The sequence below is a fragment of the Salvia hispanica genome, chromosome 2, assembly GCF_023119035.1.
Source record: "Salvia hispanica cultivar TCC Black 2014 chromosome 2, UniMelb_Shisp_WGS_1.0, whole genome shotgun sequence".
Classification (NCBI taxonomy): Eukaryota; Viridiplantae; Streptophyta; class Magnoliopsida; order Lamiales; family Lamiaceae; genus Salvia; species Salvia hispanica.
In genome coordinates, this window is record NC_062966.1 from 18,094,267 (window position 1) to 18,113,267 (window position 19,001).

The 19,001-nt window shown below is 34.5% G+C and overlaps 2 protein-coding genes across 3 annotated transcripts; one reads left to right on the forward strand and one right to left on the reverse strand.

The window, feature by feature from the left end:
- Nucleotides 1-41: 41 nt before the first annotated feature.
- LOC125205395 (AP-1 complex subunit gamma-2-like) lies at nt 42-10,056 on the forward strand. 2 transcript variants are annotated; one of them, XM_048104290.1, is made up of 18 exons: nt 42-308; nt 1,713-2,015; nt 2,155-2,296; nt 2,545-2,718; nt 2,833-3,012; nt 3,198-3,352; nt 3,950-4,040; nt 5,135-5,298; nt 5,868-5,922; nt 6,620-6,742; nt 6,834-6,929; nt 7,015-7,142; nt 7,268-7,372; nt 7,473-7,726; nt 8,469-8,720; nt 8,802-8,977; nt 9,312-9,416; nt 9,676-10,056. In XM_048104290.1, exons 1-18 carry the CDS (start codon nt 277-279, stop codon nt 9,769-9,771), a joined length of 2,631 nt encoding a protein of 876 aa, XP_047960247.1. In that variant the 5' UTR covers nt 42-276; the 3' UTR covers nt 9,772-10,056. The 2 variants fall into 2 exon arrangements, with proteins under 2 accessions (XP_047960247.1, XP_047960246.1); XM_048104289.1 differs by having other exon boundaries at nt 43-308; nt 8,796-8,977.
- A 1,858-nt stretch (nt 10,057-11,914) lies between these two features.
- On the reverse strand, nt 11,915-13,634 carry LOC125204771 (protein RICE SALT SENSITIVE 3-like). The gene is made up of 7 exons (XM_048103500.1): nt 13,396-13,634; nt 13,263-13,316; nt 13,067-13,189; nt 12,883-12,988; nt 12,762-12,803; nt 12,618-12,674; nt 11,915-12,543 (listed from the first exon to the last, which is right to left on the reverse strand). Exons 1-7 carry the CDS (start codon nt 13,530-13,532, stop codon nt 12,082-12,084), a joined length of 981 nt encoding a protein of 326 aa, XP_047959457.1. The 5' UTR covers nt 13,533-13,634; the 3' UTR covers nt 11,915-12,081.
- Between the last annotated feature and the right edge of the window lie 5,367 nt (nt 13,635-19,001).

The window sequence follows — 19,001 nt, forward strand, 5'->3', positions numbered from 1 at the left end:
AAAGGAAAGAAATTTTTCAACTAAGATCATCTACTAGTATTATTTTTAATATAATCAACACAAATCTTTCTTCGAATTTAGCAGCTACTCTGGCATCTTCATTTCCCATTCCAGATCCAATTATTGAATTCCAGCTTCTCCAGATCTCTGCATCAACGCTCTGTTTCTTTGTGATCTCGTATACTATACTGCGGCGGTGAGGCCGTTAAGAGTGTGTAAAATTCGACACAGCTGGATCTGATTGAGCTTTCTCGGAGCTTCAAAACGGATCCAATCATGAACCCCTTCTCCTCCGGCACTCGCCTGAGGTTAGTCGTAACTTATGCATCTTCATAATTTGTAGTCTATTTATTTCATACTCGACTCTAGATGGATCAAGTGTGGAAATGCGCGTAATTGTGATAGGTCTGCTTCGTCTTTGTTTGTTTTGGTTCTATTTTTGCTGAGTGTTCGGTAATGTCGCATTGGGGCGTAGGTATAGGTTTATTTCAACATTGTATTGGACTTATTGCTGTGGATGTTCGTTTAAATTATTGGATGCGGGATTTCTGTCTTTCTTTTGGGTTATATGAGGAGTTCATTGATGAATTGTGGGTTGAATGAGGAGTTCATTGATGAATTGATTGATAAAAATGATGTGTAGACTGTAGATAATTCAAATAAAGCTAGTAGGGATAAATATAGAACCTAGATGTTGCGAATTGAAGATACTCCTGCATTCTTGGTACTTGGTAGAACAATTAAATCATCATTTTGTTATTTAAACTAATTATATAGCCTTAGTACTCTTAGGTAATCGTGCTCCTGCGCTTAATAGAAATCCTCCATGTTTCCTGTTAAGCGCAAAAGTATCTTCTTGTTTGCTGTAAAAGTTAGTTGTTTAGTTGTAGTGAAGAATCTCCCTACAGAAGAACTCAACACTAAGGGGTCGTTTGGTAGGTATGTTACGGTAAGATAACGAGCTTTTTATGGGTTTGGCATGCGTTTGGTAAGTAAGTTAGTTTTTTGAGGGCCCATGTGATGTATTTAGCCTGCCAAAAAAGCCTATGTTTCACCATGAAACACTAACCCACCAATACTTGCCTCATGGATTAAATCTAGATAGTAGGAGAAATTTCCATGAATGCCCTTCACATTAACCAAACCGAAATGGTTAGTATGGAGGTTATTTTTGTCCACAAAAGATATACACCCTCCGTCCACGAAAAATAGTCTCATTTTACCATTTTGGGATGACCACAGAAAATATTTCTATTTCTAAAAATGAAAAGTTCCTTTCATACTTTACCCACTTTTCTCCTTTCTCTTACTCTACCAATTTCTCATTAAAACCTGTGCCTTCCACAAATGGGACTATTTTTTGTTGACGGAGGGAGTAACATGTTTTTTATCTTATATATCAAACATGGATTTATGATAAAGTGAACTTTTAACTAAGCTATCAAACATGTCAAGATACCTAACTAGTCATGATACATATCATGGTTATTATCCTACCTAGCAGAAATATAGTAAGTCTACCAAACGCGCCCAAGTATGTACTATGATATGTTTATCTATTTTCATTCATTTGCATTGCAATCATATTATGGAACATTAACATAAATACCTCAAAAACCCAACTTGAATTCGGGCCCATGCATACAGTTGCATTTCATTGTGCTGATTATATAGATAAGATTGTACTGAAATAAGTTCAATGTTTCTGCTAGGGATATGATTCGGGCTATACGTGCTTGCAAAACTGCTGCAGAGGAACGTGCTGTTGTTAGAAAAGAATGTGCTTCTATTCGAGCTTCTATAAGTGAAAATGACCAAGATTATATGCATCGCAATTTGGCGAAGCTCATGTTCATACACATGCTTGGTTACCCAACACATTTTGGTCAAATGGAATGTTTAAAATTAATTGCTTCTCCAGGATTCCCAGAGAAAAGAATAGGCTATCTTGGTCTAATGTTGCTCCTTGATGAAAGACAAGAAGTTTTGATGCTTGTTACGAATTCCATAAAACAGTATCCTTCTTACTATGTAGGATGAAGCAACATACACAACCATATCTACATATAGTAAAATAAGAGAAATGAAATCACTACATATGGTCCATCTCTTTCCTTGTCCCTTGTTCTTTATTTTGCCTTAACTTATGTAAAGAGATCTAAATCATACCAACCAATATATTGTTGGACTTGCTCTTTGTGCTTTGGGTAATATCTGCTCTGCAGAAATGGCTCGTGATCTTGCACCAGAAGTCGAAAGATTGCTTCAATTCAGAGATCCTAACATCAGGAAGAAAGTAAGCATCCTGATTTCTCTTTAAAGACAGTATGAGTCTAGAGATCTACCTATATTGTCTGTCAATAGTATCCAGTTAAGCTATACCATTGTTGTGATGTCTTCACCTATCAGAATATAATGTAAAAACTGTATTGATATTGCTTGCTTATTGGCTATTTTCGGTATTTTTGTCAGAAGACTCAGAACATGGGAGGTCTGACATGTTTCATTCCCTATGTAGACCTTATTTTTTTTTGTCATAAACAGGCAGCACTATGCACAATAAGGATAATCAAGAAAGTGCCGGACCTGGCTGAGAATTTTATAAATGCTGCTGCTGCCTTACTTAAAGAAAAGCACCATGGAGTTTTAATAACTGGTGTGCAGCTTTGCACAGATATGTGTAAAGTCAGTACAGAGGCTCATGAACATTTTAGAAAGGTATGTTTTGTGTCACTCGTGTGAGCTTCCTGGAGAGGCAAAATGACCCAACATATGAAGATCCAACTTAAAAAGATTCTAATGTTCTCTTTGTTTTATTCTTTCATTTGCCAGAAATGCATAGATGGTGTGGTCAAACTTCTACGGGATCTTGCAAACAGTCCATATGCACCCGAGTATGATATTTCTGGGATCACAGATCCTTTACTTCATATTAGATTGCTCAGGCTTTTGAATGTGTTGGGCCAAGGAGATGCTGATGCTAGCGATACTATGAATGATGTCCTTGCCCAGGCAAGTAAGCTGCATTGGTCTAAGCTACAAAGAGAAAATTATTGATCACAATTAACTGTTTATACTAATTCCTCCATAAAAGCCTTAATTATGATGTTTGATGCTTAACTTTCAATATTCAGCACTTTCAAAGGAAAATCGGGTACCCTATTTCTGAATGTTATTTTATTTCCCTTATGTTTTAGGTGGCTACAAAGACCGAGACAAATAAAAATGCAGGCAATGCCATACTCTATGAATGTGTTGCTACAATCATGAATATTGAAGATAATGGTGGATTACGCGTGCTTGCTGTCAATATTCTGGGAAGGTTTTTGTCCAGCCGTGACAACAATATTAGGTAATTTTCTATGAACAAGTCATGGGACCACGAAAAAGTCAAGGAAGCTGTACAGTTTGGTCTTGCATAACATCATGTTTGCCGTGATATACTTTTTTCAGCTTATCTATACTTAATTGTGAACCGAAGCTCACATGCTGCTAAATGTTTTAGTGAGCGCTTGGCATACTCAGTAATGGGCACTGCAAACTGTATCTTTAAGTATAACACTAGCAGAATGATGATAATTTGCCTTAACTTCAATAATCTTAAAGAATAATTTTGATGCATAATTTTGCTCTTCTAGTAAAAGTCTCTTTCAGGGCTATTTTGATACATAATTTTACTCCATGAACTAATGATATCAATCATGCTTGCATCATATTTATTTTCTCGAATTCATTAGGGAAGTTGTAAAGATGACCTGTTCTCTGAGGCTTATATATCTTCTACTCTTAATGATGAATCCTTGTGTGGCAAGCAAGGGCATTGGTTGCTGTATTATTCTATTTGGAGTTTTTCACTTCAATGTTGGTTGAATGTACCTGGATGGTACTCCAATTTTTCTGGATCTTTTTTCTACCTAATTGACCTAATTAAATGAATGTCATCCTCCAGATACGTAGCATTGAACATGCTGATGAAAGCTATTTCATTAGATAGTCAAGCAGTACAGAGGCATCGTGCAACAATTTTAGAATGTGTAAAGGTATCATGTAACCACAATTTATTTTATTTTTTAACTGCAAAGTTTTCCTTTTTAATTTTCATATGTTCAATTGAATTCTTCTGTTTCAGACATGATACAGTTTATCTCCGGGAATTCACCATGCATTTTAGCATTTTACTCCCTCCGTCCACGAAAATTCGTCCCTGTTTGACCGGGCACGGGTTTTAAGAAATGTAATGGAAAGTGAGTTGAAAAAGTTAGTGGATTGTGGGTCCTACTTTTAAAGTATTAGTTTTATAATAAAATGTGAGTAGGAATGAGTTAGTGGAATATGGGGTCCACTACCAAAAATGGTAAAAGTGAAATGGGACAAATTTTGGGGGACGGACGGAAATGGAAAACTGGGACAAATTTTCGTGGACGGAGGGAGTATTATTTAAATCTTGACTTTGGTTCTTCCGTTCCAAGTGGTTTTCCTTTACTTGGTAGTAATATACTCCCTCCGTCCGTGAAATGTTGTCCAGTTTTACCATTTTGGTCCGTCCGTGAAAAGTTGTCCAATTTGTTTGTTTTTTTTCCCTTCTATTTTTGGTAAATGGACCCAACTTTCCACTAACTCTTTACACTCACATTCTATTATTAAACTAATACTATAAATGTGGGACCCTCAATCCACTAACCTTTTCAACTCATTTTTCTTCACATTTCTTAAAATCCGTGCCAAGTTAAACTTGGACAATATTTCATGGACGGAGGGAGTATATGGTAATGCATGAAACTTGACTTGTGAAATCAGATTAATCCAGTGGGGTATTTAGTTCTGTGCCATCTTATAACTTTGGTGATATATTCTCCTTGATTCCCAATCCAATTTACAACGCTGTTATGTGAATTAGTTATATACTACCCTGGAATCCCAGATTCCCAATCCAAATTTTCAATCCTGTTAAGTGAATGGATTTTATTTATTTATATCCATGTAATCCACAAGTTTCTGCTTCCTATTAGAACCCATCAATTTAAGTTTCTCAGTTTCTTAAATTTCTTTCATCCCGTTTCTCCAACTACCTTCAAACCGTATTGTGCTAGGATAACATATAGGATAGTTATAAAGCCAGCTGATTCGTTGTCAGGATCCAGATGCTTCAATCCGTAAAAGGGCCCTGGAGCTTGTTTATCTTCTGGTAAATGAAAGCAATGCAAAGTCTTTGACCAAGGAGCTTGTTGACTATCTTGAAGTAAGTGACCCGGAGTTCAAGGGAGATCTGACGGCGAAAATATGCTCAATTGTGGAGAAGTAAGTTGGTTATCCTGAAGTTGATAAAGAAGATTTTCTTTTCTTGCTAATAATTTATAATTGTCCTGTGTTGTGGCTATATTTGTTTGTCCCTCTAGAAACTCACAAATATGAAAGGCTGTAAATTGTTTTTGTTCAACTGTAGATGGGTTTTAAGCCACACTTTTGAGCTATAAGAAATTTTCATCGGTGATTCGTTTCACTTTGTATAGGAACCAGATCATGGTTTGTGAAAATAATAGCTTTAACAACAGGACATTTGAAAGTTCTTTATTTCCATTTTCCCTAATAATAGTTAGCTCCTGCAACTATTCTTACAACTACAGGAATATGCTTTCATGTTAAAACATTGTTTTATCCTTTCATCTGCAGTTTTACTCACTTTATCACAATTTTATTCTCTGAACTTCCATAACCGTTCTGTTTATCGTCACTTAAAACAGTGAAAGAATGCATGATTGCAATTTGTGTTTAGCAATATAAATAGCTAGATTGGATGTGGAATATGATATATTTTCCAGTTTATTGCATTTGTTCATATCCTTACTCGTCTGTTTTTGTTACTCCAGGTTTTCCCCTGAAAAATTGTGGTATATTGATCAGATGGTGAAGGTTCTGTCAGAGGTACACCTTTGTCTTAAATACTTTTAGGAATTTCTGTGTACTATTATTTCGACTTTAGAGGTTTTTCTTGATGATTGATGAATAAATATTCATATATTTAAGCTCGAGAAGCAGGTTATTTTCTTCTTGGTATAGAGAATGTTCAATATAAGATGCTTAAAGCTTATATGTCCGTGGTTTGAGAATGCCAAGTACTTGTGCTGCTATTGTCCTCATCAAAGTATTTCAGAGAAATCTTTTGATTCACATTAAAATATAAACTTAACGAACCCCCTAGTTTGACTCTGTATTGTATATATCTCTTGATTTGTTATCATAATTTTGTGCGTCTCAATTTTTGAAAAAAGTTGCTGTCATGTTCATCCTGTTGCTTGTACGTATTTTTGCAAAAGCAAGATATGCTATTGGATTTTCGTTAATCCAATTTATCTCCTACTTTGACTTTGTATTGTATATATCTCCTGATTTGTTATCAGAATTTTGTGTGCTTTTCAATTTTTGAAAAAAAGTTGCTGTCATGTTCATCCTGTTGCTTGTATGTATTTTTGCAAAAGCAAGATATGCTATTGGATTTTCGTTAATTCATACTCATTCATATTTTCTACAATCAAATTCCTATAGACAGAACTGGGCCTAATTAAATTATCTTTATTTCTTGTCATAATGAAGAGAATTGATTTTTGTGATAGTGTTTCAGGCTGGAAACTATGTAAAGGATGAAGTTTGGCATGCACTTATTGTCGTTCTTACTAATGCTCCTAACCTACATGGATATACTGTTAGAGCTCTATACAAGGCTGTTCAAAAATCAAGTGAACAGGTAGGCATGCTGCAGAGGCGCACGTTCCTTCTGAAATTTGGTTAAATTGTCTTGTCTGAGCGTCATGCTTATTTTTCTATTTCTTCATCAGGAAACACTTGTTCGAGTTGCCGTGTGGTGCATTGGTGAATATGGGGAAATGTTGGTGGGTAATGTTGGTATGCTTGATGTTGAGGATCCCATAACTGTGAGTTGAAGCTTCTTCGGATTTTCTTAAAAAAAATTGCCATTTTTAAATTCCTTGACTTTTCTATCAATGGAACTTGGAACAGGTAACTGAAGCTGAAGCTGTGGATCTTGTAGAAACTGCAATTAAGCTCCATTCTTCGGATCTCACAACTCAAGCAATGTGTTTGATCGCATTGTTAAAGCTATCAAGTCGATATCCTTCCTGTGCAAAGTATGTTGGCATTGGTTCCCTGCATATTATCCCAGGGTTGCCTGTTTCTTGTTACTGTTTATTAATCTTAATTATATGATCAGTTACCATTATGAAGCTGGGAATCATTTTGTAATCTATTGCAGGAGGATAAATGACATTGTCCTTCATCAGAAGGGAAGCCTTGTGCTTGAGTTGCAACAAAGAGCCATTGAATTCAACTCTATTATTGAGAAGCATGGGAAAATTAGGTACAGATCCAGGCTATCAACCATGATTAGAAAATATATACTTTCATTGCTTTGCTTCTATATTCAATGTCAACTTCTAAGATGATGCTGTGTGGTCCAGATCTGCATTGGTGGAAAGGATGCCGGTGCTTGATGAGGCAACTTATAGTGGGAGGAGGGCTGGTCCTGTACCAGCTGCGGTTTCAACTTCATTAGGAACTCAACCGAAAATGTCAAATGGTGTTGCTAAACCCACTTCAGCTCCTCTTGTTGATTTACTTGATCTTAGCTCTGATGACGTTCAAGCACCAAGCTCTTCTGGTGGAGATTTTCTTCATGATCTTCTTGGTGTTGATCTGTCTCCAGCTTCCCCAGGTTGATTTTCTTATTTTTATATCTGATTTTGTTAGATTGAATATTTGGGAATGTCTATATGTCATCTTTGAAGTTTTTATATGATGCCAAGACTTATTCGATATACATGCACTGGCATTGATCTGCCTTTTCTTCTCTTGAGCACTTGCAAGGGTTTAGGAATTATGAGATCCATAGGTTGTAAAACAAGTATCATGTTTTTTTGGACAGTCTTGTTGCATTGAGTTTACTGTTAAGTTACTCTCAGGTGAAAACACTTTATGATCCCAACTATACTAATCTCTGCACTTTACCATCTCAACTTTAATCACAATAGTTTACCATTTAAACTATAGATTTTCTTCAATCAAGTTCCTACTAGTTTTAGTCTTTTATGACCACTAGTTACAAAAACCATAAAAAGTTAAATACACTGTGGTGGCACCATTATATACACCTTCATTAATTTTCTATTTCTTCTTCTATATATCTTTTGTTTATTATCTGTATTTTATATTCCATATTTCAAAAACTGAAACATGTCAAGATGAATTTCTGTCGAATGTTGGATAATCATCAAGTTATGGATAATGTTTGGACGGTTATCCAGGGGAAGATGGTAAAGGGTAAAAACACTCATAGTTGGGACGGGAAAACACTTTTACCCCTTATCCTTATTTCAACAGCGAGAATAAAATTGTTCTAAATTAGTTTTTGGTTTCTTTTTCCTCTGTCACTAACATCTGCATGTCTTCGGTTTCAGGAACTATTAATAAGGCCCCAAAGAATGGAACAGATGCATTGCTAGACCTTTTATCTGTTGGAGCTCCTACAGCACAAAGTAGTTCTTCCATGCTTGATATGTTATCATCTGAACAAGATAACAAAAGGTCTGAGGGTCTGCTAGACAATTTTGCATCCCTTTCTACATCTTCAGCACACTCCTCTTCAGCTGTTTCAAGTTCTTCAATGATGGATTTGTTGGATGGATTTGGAACCAGCTCGTCTGTTCCTGGTATGTCCTTTTCATCAGTCAAGTTCCCTTGTTTTTATATTACTTCATTTCTAGTACTTTGATGCCTAGCTATAGTTGCAGAAACAAGTGGCCCATCCTATCCATCAGTTGTTGCATTTGAGAGCGGCTCGTTAAAAGTAACTTTCAACTTTTCGAAAGAGCCTGGAAATCCTCAGACCACAACAATTGAGGCTCAGTTTGTGAACAAGTCTCCTGATATCTACTCTAATTTTGTATTCCAGGCTGCTGTGCCAAAGGTATTTTAAGCATTCAATTGAATTTATATGCATCTGTTTACCTGTGCTGGAATTCCTAAGAGATTATTCTGCTCAAAGTGACTCCTTTCTTGTCCTTGTACAAGCTGGAGGATTACTGTTTTAGTGTTTTGTTACTTTGTATTTATCATATGATGGTTCTAAGTCAGTCATCTTCCCTTTCTGTTATTTGTGGTGATATAGCTCTTATTGCTTAGCCTTTGCGCACAGCCTCAGTTATTTTGTAGTGTCGGCTTGCAGAATCGTGCTCTTATTATTTTTGTCCTTGGTGGTTATCGCATCTATCCTCATATCGTTTTGTGAATCCAATGTACAGTTTCTTCAATTGCACTTGGAACCAGCCAGTGGCAGTACGCTTGGAGCAAGTGGTAATGGATCGATCACGCAGAAGCTAAAAGTTTCAAACAGCCAGCATGGCAAGGTAAGATAATCCATATCTACTCGCATTATTTACCGGTTGCATATTATTAGAATTAATATTGCATACTATAATGTTACATACGGATGTGTATATATATTCTTCAGAATTATGTATTGAGTAATAGTATTGCATAACCTGTAGCACCCTTCTATCTTAAAATAGAAAATGGTTCAATAGGTTAATAAATGAAAAGATGCAAGAGTAGTTTTGTGAGTAATCTGCTAATCTGCATTTCATAAGAGTATGGTTTTACTTTCAGAAATCCCTGGTAATGAGAGTAAGAATAAACTACAAGGCCAACGGCAAAGATGTTTTGGAGGATGGTCAAATAAGCAATTTCCCCCATGGTCTGTAGACTCATGATTCTGGAACGGGGAAGCACGAGTTTCAGATGAAAATGCTAAGATATGGTGGCAACTGGAGTACGATGATGTTGAACGACGGCCTGTCTTTGCCTCATCACTACCTCCAGGAAAAGTTTCTTTCCTTTTTGACAATCTTTTCGACGTAGTTGTAACCTTTGGGTGCATACATACTTATTTGTAGTCCAGATATCTTATTTGAATGGATTATCGATTGTATTCAGGCTTTGTGTAAATCTTGAAAGAGAGAAGTGAATCTACATTTGTTTTTTTGTTAATTTTAAATGTTTGTTAACCTTCCGTAATATTATCATGAATATATAGTAGTATATCATATCACTAGTCGACATGCGATCTCTTTTTCTCTCTTTCAAAACACACAGTAGTAAACTCAAAAGATTAAGACAAAGCATAATTGTGTAAATAAATTTGTTGCTAACAAATGAAAGTATGACATAGTTGTCTCTTGAATGGTCAAAAGAATGTAGAGCTCAATCACATAAATGTCGAATCAAATGCAACCCTTTTCCAATCGTCCGTATACGGCTGCTCTAACTCCAACATGATTCTTAATTAAAAAAAAAAAAACAATATTCGGAAAACATATTCAAAACTTTTTGAATGGTGGAGGACCCAAATGCCAATTTCGTATTTATGCGACGGTGCGTGTTCATCATTTTTCAACAGTAGGTGATTTTTCAGCATTATTGCTAGTGCCCATTGAATTTAACGTTTCCAGTGCTCGTTTGGTTATGATCGGATTCACTTCCCAAAAATAATGCTCTCTTTGTACGAGACTAAATTTTTCAATTTGACTCTGCATGAGGTTTTAGAAATATAAAAGAAAGGGAGTGTAAAAACTTATCAAATATGATTCATACATTTATATATATTGAATGATTAAAAGTAAGTGGAATGATTTATAATAAAAAGTAAGTGGAATGATTTAGTGAAATATGAGACAAAAAATTATTATTATTATTATGAATAAAATACAGAAGATTATTGGGTTGTGTCCAAGGCCTGGCTTTCTTGGTTATTTAAACCAATTATTTAATTTGAAAGAATAAGTGTTATTAATATTAACAAATACTCCCTCCGTTTCGCCATAGTTGAAGCGAAACTTTTCGGCACGGAGTTTTAGAAAGGAATAATGGATGTGTTAAATAAATAGATAAAAAAGTAAGAGAGAGGAAAATGTAGAGATAATAAAGTATAGAGTGAATAAAGTAAGGGAGAGTAAAGTAAGAAAGAGAAAAAAGTTACCATATATAGAAATGACTCAACTATGAAGAAACTTCTCGAAATGGAAAAATGACTCAACTATGAAGAAACGGAGGGAGTAGTATACTAGTAGTATACATAAAATGAGAAAAATATTGTTGTCTATTACTCTCTCCGTCCGTGAAATAATGTCTCATTTTTCAGTTTCGCAGAGTTTTGCGATACGAAGTTCCATTTATCTTTTTCTATTTTAAGTAAATAGACCCTACCATTCACCCAACTTATTACACTGATCACTATATATTTATAATAAAATCAATATATAAAAGTGGGGTCAACATTCTATTAAGTCGTGCCAAATCAAAATGAGACTATAAGTGTCGGATGTAGGGAGTAATTCGTTAATCCCTTTTTAATACATCACCTTAATTATCTTATTTAATGTCTATTTTAATAGGCTAGTATATTACTTAAAATGAGAATTAAAGGAGTAACAAACACCCGACCCTCACTCATTATTTATGCTACACGTGATCACTGGTTTTCCCTATCTTATATATACTCTTTTATTAATTGAAATTGATCTATATATCATTAAAATTTACATTCAATTCTCTCATATTGTGTATTCTGGCCACAGTTAAAGACACAAAATCGTGGTCCAATTGGAGAAGAAACCCTATATATATAGTTGAAAATGAGCATCAAGTGTGTGTGAGCTTAGATGCAACTCTGCAGTCTGCACCTTGCAATTTTGTATACACGCTTACTGCACTTGCCATATTAGTATATATATATACTTGCTCAGACTCAACCAGGGAACTGCTATTTACAGCATCCATCGTCTGCCTCTGTGTGTCTTTCTTTGTGTGTGTGTGTGAGAGAGAGAGCTGGTAAAAATAGATTAGCATATACTACTATAAAATGGATTGAATAAATATATTTGGCCCTTATTCTAGACTGACCAAGATGAAATTAGAAGGCTACACAATCATCAAACAACATATTATCAAATTAAATCCTAATAATAAACAAGCATACAACTTACTACAATAGTGAAGAAACATGAAGATCGATCATCAACATCCACTGTTGTTCATGCTGCTACTCACATTCAAATCATGGTGATGAAAACCGTAGTAGCCCGGCGGCATGCTACTCTCTCCCTCTTCATTCTCCTCCTCCTCAGCCTCCTCTTCCTTCATCAGCTCCACCGGCCTGGCCGTGGCCGCGGAGGGCCCCACCGAGGGCAGCTTTGACAGAAGGGCTTCGAGGCTGCTCATCGATGGGGCTATTCTCATCCCCCCAGCTTGAAACTGATGATCGTAATACTCATGATTTGCAACCGGATTCATCATGTTGTTTTGATAATGCCACGCTTCTTGAGGTGCACCGTATGCATCCATCTTCATAGGGTAGCCGGCTGCAGCTGACAACGACGATGAAGACGATGACGGATGTGGCAGCAAAACTCCCGGTATGCTTTCGATGTAGATCAGCTTCTTTCTCAGCAGCACCACATAGCTCAAGTCCTCAACAACCTGCACCACATTTTCAATATTAATTTATCTATCTATATTAATATTCTAGACAATTAAATTAAGAGAGTGAGAACCTTGTGGACAGCTCCTAATTGAATCACACCTTCTCTAACAGCAATCAAAGCAATAGTCTGCAATAATGGATGTGGGCTTCGATTTAATTCCTTACTAATATAGTACGATTAAAAAAAGAATTGAATGATTGAGGTTCATTGTACCTTAATACCAGACCGGAATTGAGCTTCCCAAGTCCTGGGGTGCTGTTTGTTCCCAATTATTATAATGTTATAAAACCAATTTACTACTACTACTTTATTGAGATAATTAAAGTATACTTACAGAGTCAGCTGAGTTATGCCATGCAGATAGGAAGTTGATTTCTTGATCATTTGGCTCTTTGTGGATCCATTTGTGGCTGTGATCAGCCGCCACTTTCCCAATCAAACTGAGGATCAATTAATTAATTAAACAGATTAATGAAATAATTAAGTAGTAGTACTACTCTACATACAAACATGCATACCCTTCACCATAATTGTAGATTTCATGTGACATTTTGAAGAAGAGGTCAGGCTGCAGCCCACATTCCTTCACCTCACCAGCAGAAGCTGCAAAATTGCAAAACCCATCTTCCCAAACCAGTATCCTGATTCAACTAAATACACATCAATACTACTTACTACTATATGGACTACTATTATTAGTAACCGTAAGCTTACCAGTTCTTCCTCACACCTCTTGACCTGTCATACACCCCTCCTTGCCCATCCCACCTGTCATAAACAACCATCAAATAAATAAACATACATACATATAGAATAGATAGAGAGTATGTATGTCAACAGGACTGACTTAGGAGGAGGATAGTTTCTAGGAAGAATCCTCCAAAAAACAGCATAAACCCATTGGGAGTTCTCATGTATGCAGAGACTCCTAAGAGTGTGTTGGAGAAGATGAGTTACAGCTAGAGAATTGAGTTGCTCTTCCATTCTCCTTTTCTTTTTTTTTGGTGGGGTTAGTGAGAGAATGGAGTACCTCTCACTCTTTATACTAAGTATTCTGTATGTTTGTTGAGGCAATTTACAAAACAAGTAAAACCCCAACATCTCTTTAGACCCTTTATATAAGGGTAAGGCCACCACCAACGCCTCTCTCTCTCTCATTACTCATAATGGAGTACTATTTTACGAAAATGATTTGAGATGGCCCACGCTTTATGGTGTCGAGTTTTTCAAACCTCCATTCAACACTAGAGCCCTCTATAGTCGTATGCTTTTTTCGTCCTCACCAAAAACCTTATCATCCATAATCACTACCTCCCATTTATTTCTCTTTTCCTCCCTGACACACTACCACTCATTATCACACTCATTATCACTATTTACACTCTTCTGCCTAATCTCAATTATGGACTATCAAATTAAATGCCTCCAACTAGCTATAGGACTAGTTGGTAATGGTATTGGTACCTAGAATTTCAATTTTAATTAATTAAATTATTATTATTATGCATTCTTACTAACTAATCTACATTATTTCTCCCAAAACCACCAAACATCCCATAAGATTAATTCAGAAATTAGGGATATATAGCAAACATAATTGTATAGATGTGTCATGTGTTAATTCGTTATCTATAATGAATGACTGCAAATGTATATAGACAACATTATGATGGTAGTATATTGGGGTTTAATTAGGATCGTACAAATTTATTTGATATTAAATGCACCTAAATTTGATGTTTTCAATAATACACCTAGTCACATCATGCTAACGTACTTAACTATAGGCAGGAATCATCTTCCCAATTTAGGACAAGTGTTTGTAATCTTCTTGACTATCATAATCAAGAATTTACTCTCTGTTAAAACCTATGTAGCTTAAATTAATAATCGAGTTATATTTACTGTTAGAACACATTCTAGAATCTAGACAGCCTAGGCCTAGCTAAGCCAAAACTATACAGACTTTATGAAAATACAACCATGTAGTATATATTTGAGAATTTATTCAAATAATGATTAAAATCTAAATATTAACAAAGACCAATTATTAACCACTATTTTGGCGATCTAATGATTCTAATGGCTTGAAATAATGTCATGTGGAATTTTATTTTATTTTGTCAATATAACCACAAAGACTCAAACCGCAAAAAGTGGTGAGCAAAATTCATTACCCATTTTTAATGGTCGATAAATTAAACATGAAAAATAATCAGGTGATCTTGCCCATTTCTCATTTTAAAATTTCTCTTCGGTTGACCAACCAATATCTATTGCCACCTAACTTCGGTTAAAAGAACATAAGAGAATTAGGTAAAAAATTAATTAAAAGAAGCCCACAGATGTTATTTTTTTTTTTTTTACATTTGTCAAGGTAAGAAGATGGAAATAATAAATGCATATATGAATGTGATGTGAATAGAAGGTTGTGAGTACTCCTTTAACAGTGTATACATCACTCTCAATCTCTGACTCATCGTGTACAAACATATCACAGTTTTAATAAAGAGTGGTCGAATTCCTCAGTGTACTTTTTTTTTTTCTGAGTCTTTGGTAACTTGTACTGTTTTTTTCCTTACATACTGCTGCATGATTACAACAGCTGATCATATAAAAATACATGCATATATACATCATATATATGTGTGTGTTCCACCAATTACAATCTACTACTATTATGATTGTTGTGTAAAGCTATTTATTTTTCTCTAAAATATACTCCAAAAAAAAAAACTGTTCTTTTTGAAGCTCAGTAAATATAAGTGTGTGTGTGACTATATAAATAATTAAAATAAAGTTGTAATATATATATAGATAGATGGTGTGAGTGGTTTCATATCTACCAGGCTGACAGAAACATTAAGAAAGTCCTTTTGACCATTCATTAACAAGAAAATGTACTGTTTATGCAGTGGTGAAAATTGATGCAACCAACTCCATGATTTATTAAAAATAGAAACAAGAAAACAACATCACAATTTTAGTTTCACTTCTTTTATCCCTCTCTTGGCTTCTTCTTACCCAAAACCCATCCCCTTTTTCACACACACCACACACTAGAGATAGAGAGAGAGTAGGGTTTTTGTGAAGCATATAGTAATGGTAATGGTACATTGATATAATATTGGTTGGGTGCGTGTATGTACGACTGCACAAGTAGAGAAAAATTGGGACAAAATCTGAGGAAATGATGTAAGCAATGCTTGGGGTTGGAAATAATAATTTGCAAGTTTTATTAATTTTCACATTTATTGTTTCTGATTTGGGATAGTGATGGTTGAAGTGTTATTGGATTTTGTTCTTATTTATAAAATTTAGCTACATATATTAAAATTTCCCAGATTTTCTGTGGATTTTGTTTGAAAAATAATGGCATGAGAGAGAAAGAAAAGGTTGGGTGAAAGATAACAAAGTGTGGGAATGCATTGCCCCATCCCTTTCCTCCATTAAGGAAGTGGAATCTCTGCCCTTCCGGCCCATCCTTTTCATTGTTACTTGTCTCTCATTATTTTATTTCAATTTAATTATTACACCCAAATATCCAATAGTTTTCATCTACTGTATATATATCTACTGAACATTATTCACCATTCATATGTAAAAATTCAAGAACGGGTCTTGATGACAAATTCATATACTCCTTCCATCCCAAGGTAAGGTAGTAGATACATTTCTTTTAGGCATGAGATTTAAGAAATTGGTACGTTAAATGTTAAAATGGAAAGAGTATAGTAAGAGTGAGGAATACATGACAAAGTATGAGAGAGATTTTTGCCAAAAATAAAAATAACTCGATTAAAAAATAAAAAATACTGACCCAACCATCTTTGGATGAAGGAAGTATAAATTAGTGGTGTACTCAAAATAAATACTCCGTATATTAATGGATGATACTGCAGCGTAGAATATAGGAGACAAATATTGGTCTTTCTCCTTGATTCCCGGTAGAATTCTCCCTAAAATTATATAATGATGATGATCTGACATCTTGGATACTTTTTCATCATAAATTGGTTTTAGAATGCTGTGTAATAATTTGTTGCTCGTCTTTTAAGCAATATTGCATTCGTGCAGTAAAACGAATTATGTTGATTAAATAACTAACCACTTTAGAGGTAGCCTACGTCATTATATATGTTTATATTTATATATGGGTCTTTGATTTTCTTTAATTCTTTAACAGAATCAGGATTTCGGAAGATTCTAAAATTTATAATGTTAATATTTTCCTAATACTACTCATCATTTTTACAAAATAGTTGCACTTTTGAAAGAAGATTACCCGGTTAAAAAAAGGGCATTTTGGGCTAAATCGTTGAAATTGGATTACCATATTAATGACTCGATCGATATTGGTTAAAAGAGTGCACAAATTTAAGAGATATCAGTTGATATAAAATTCAGTGTTTTTTCTTGGAGTGATGAATTTAGATACTCCCAGGATCTTATACTATAAAATATATGCAGTTATTAGTTAAATTTCTACAATTTCCCACATGTCTCTGTAATTTTTTGACCTTCTAAATTCAGAAATCGGCGTTAGCATTCAATCCTTCCAGCGGCCATTAATGCATGTTCATCTACTCTAGTTTATATACAAATATTTTGACGATTTCTTTATGTATATACTTATAAGATTCTGATAAGTTATTTTGTAGTACTATTATTTATTTTGACCAAAGTTTTGGTGTGCGCACCCCTTGCCCCACCGCCTCCTCCATTGCCGTCTTCTCACCCCCTCCTCCCCTGTATAAAAAGGAAAAGAACAGTAATCATTTAAATCATGAATTTTAGTTAAATTCTAATTTGTCCATAATCTTTGAAATTGAAATCACCAAATTTCATTTTTTCTCGTTTATCTGATAAGTAAACAAATCAATAATAACATATATAAAGGAAAATAAAAGAAAATATTTATTTTAGTGAAACAAGTTGTACTATTCAACATCATCAAAAGACGACATTCTACACATGCATGAGATAATATGAATATAAAAAATTTCATAATTTAATATTCGGATTTCAAAGATTATGGATTGACCAGAATTTGACCAAACTTTATGATTTAAATGGCTAATAAATTTTTTCTATCATTTTTCTACTTGTATTAATTTTTATATTAAAATTTGTTTTATTTGCTATCTTTATTTTTTTTGGACGGTAGGAGTACTATTTTAGCTTAACTGACCTTGGTGCATGAAAAATTACGCAGCAGTCCATAAAATATGTCCTAATCAAATCTAGAGATGGTAGTTAAATAAATATTTTGATCATACATCAAACTAAAATTATTGGTATCATTGTGGGGAAGGGTGTAACGCACTAAGTTTGTAACATTGAGCGACACGTTGCACTGTGCCTCATGTTCCGAATTCTGAAATCCATATAAATAAATTCACAATTATAATTAAAAAGACCGATTCGAGCACACAAAATATTCAACAACTAAAAAAATCTCATTATCTTATGACAGCTTGTGGTATATTATTTCGCACTAAAATTAAATAGGTTGGGTTAGTGGAAGACTTGATGAGAGCATGGGTGTATATTTGTCAAAGAAGCAAAGGGAAAATACTCAGAGCCAGTGATGAAAGAGCTGGATGCCACGCAACTTAGTCAAAACGGTTCCTTTTGGCATTTGATAGTAAGATATAACTATTCGAATATATAATCAATTATATTCGGCTAAAGCTCTTTTGTGGGAGCGCGCACCATATCCTGAAGACTGATCGAAATGAGTTTTAAAAAATTGTTTAAAGATATGATAAATTTTGGTGGAAAAATTATAAAAATACAAAGTCCATTTATCAGAAAATATACCCAAAGAAAATATGAAACATATTAAAGCGGTTAGAAAAAATATAGTGGAAAAAAAAGACATGAAACATATAAAAGTGGGTAGGAAAAATATAACGGTGCTATATTACCGACCGTGACTGAAGTCGGTGGCCCAGTTTTGGAATGCAATTGAGGATCTATATATTGTTTTGACAGCGTAGAGGAGAAACTAAAGAAGTAATAAAGGCATTAATTGTGCTTGTAAATTATTGAAGTTATCATTTATATGTTATTCAATCTATTATGAATTAGAAAATTAAATTTTGACCTGGACAACAGTCTTTTCATAATGAACTAGGAAGTAAGCACCATAAATTAGCCCATTTCTCATGCTTAATTAGTTAATAAATAAAAGAAACCTAGTTATTAACAAAAATGCTTGTGTAACCCTAACTAAGAAAAGAGTTCAACCATGTCAACCCATGTAATACTTTATTATGAATTATGATTAGGAGATCTAAAATAGCTCATAACCTAGGATGCAGTCTCTGTTAATTACTTTTTGCAATCATTGGTTCTTCTTATTCGTGGATTAGAATATTAAGAATGATTATGTTAACCAATGAAAGTAACTGTTGAGAAAAGCTCTTTTGAATGTGGTCCTTTTAGTGC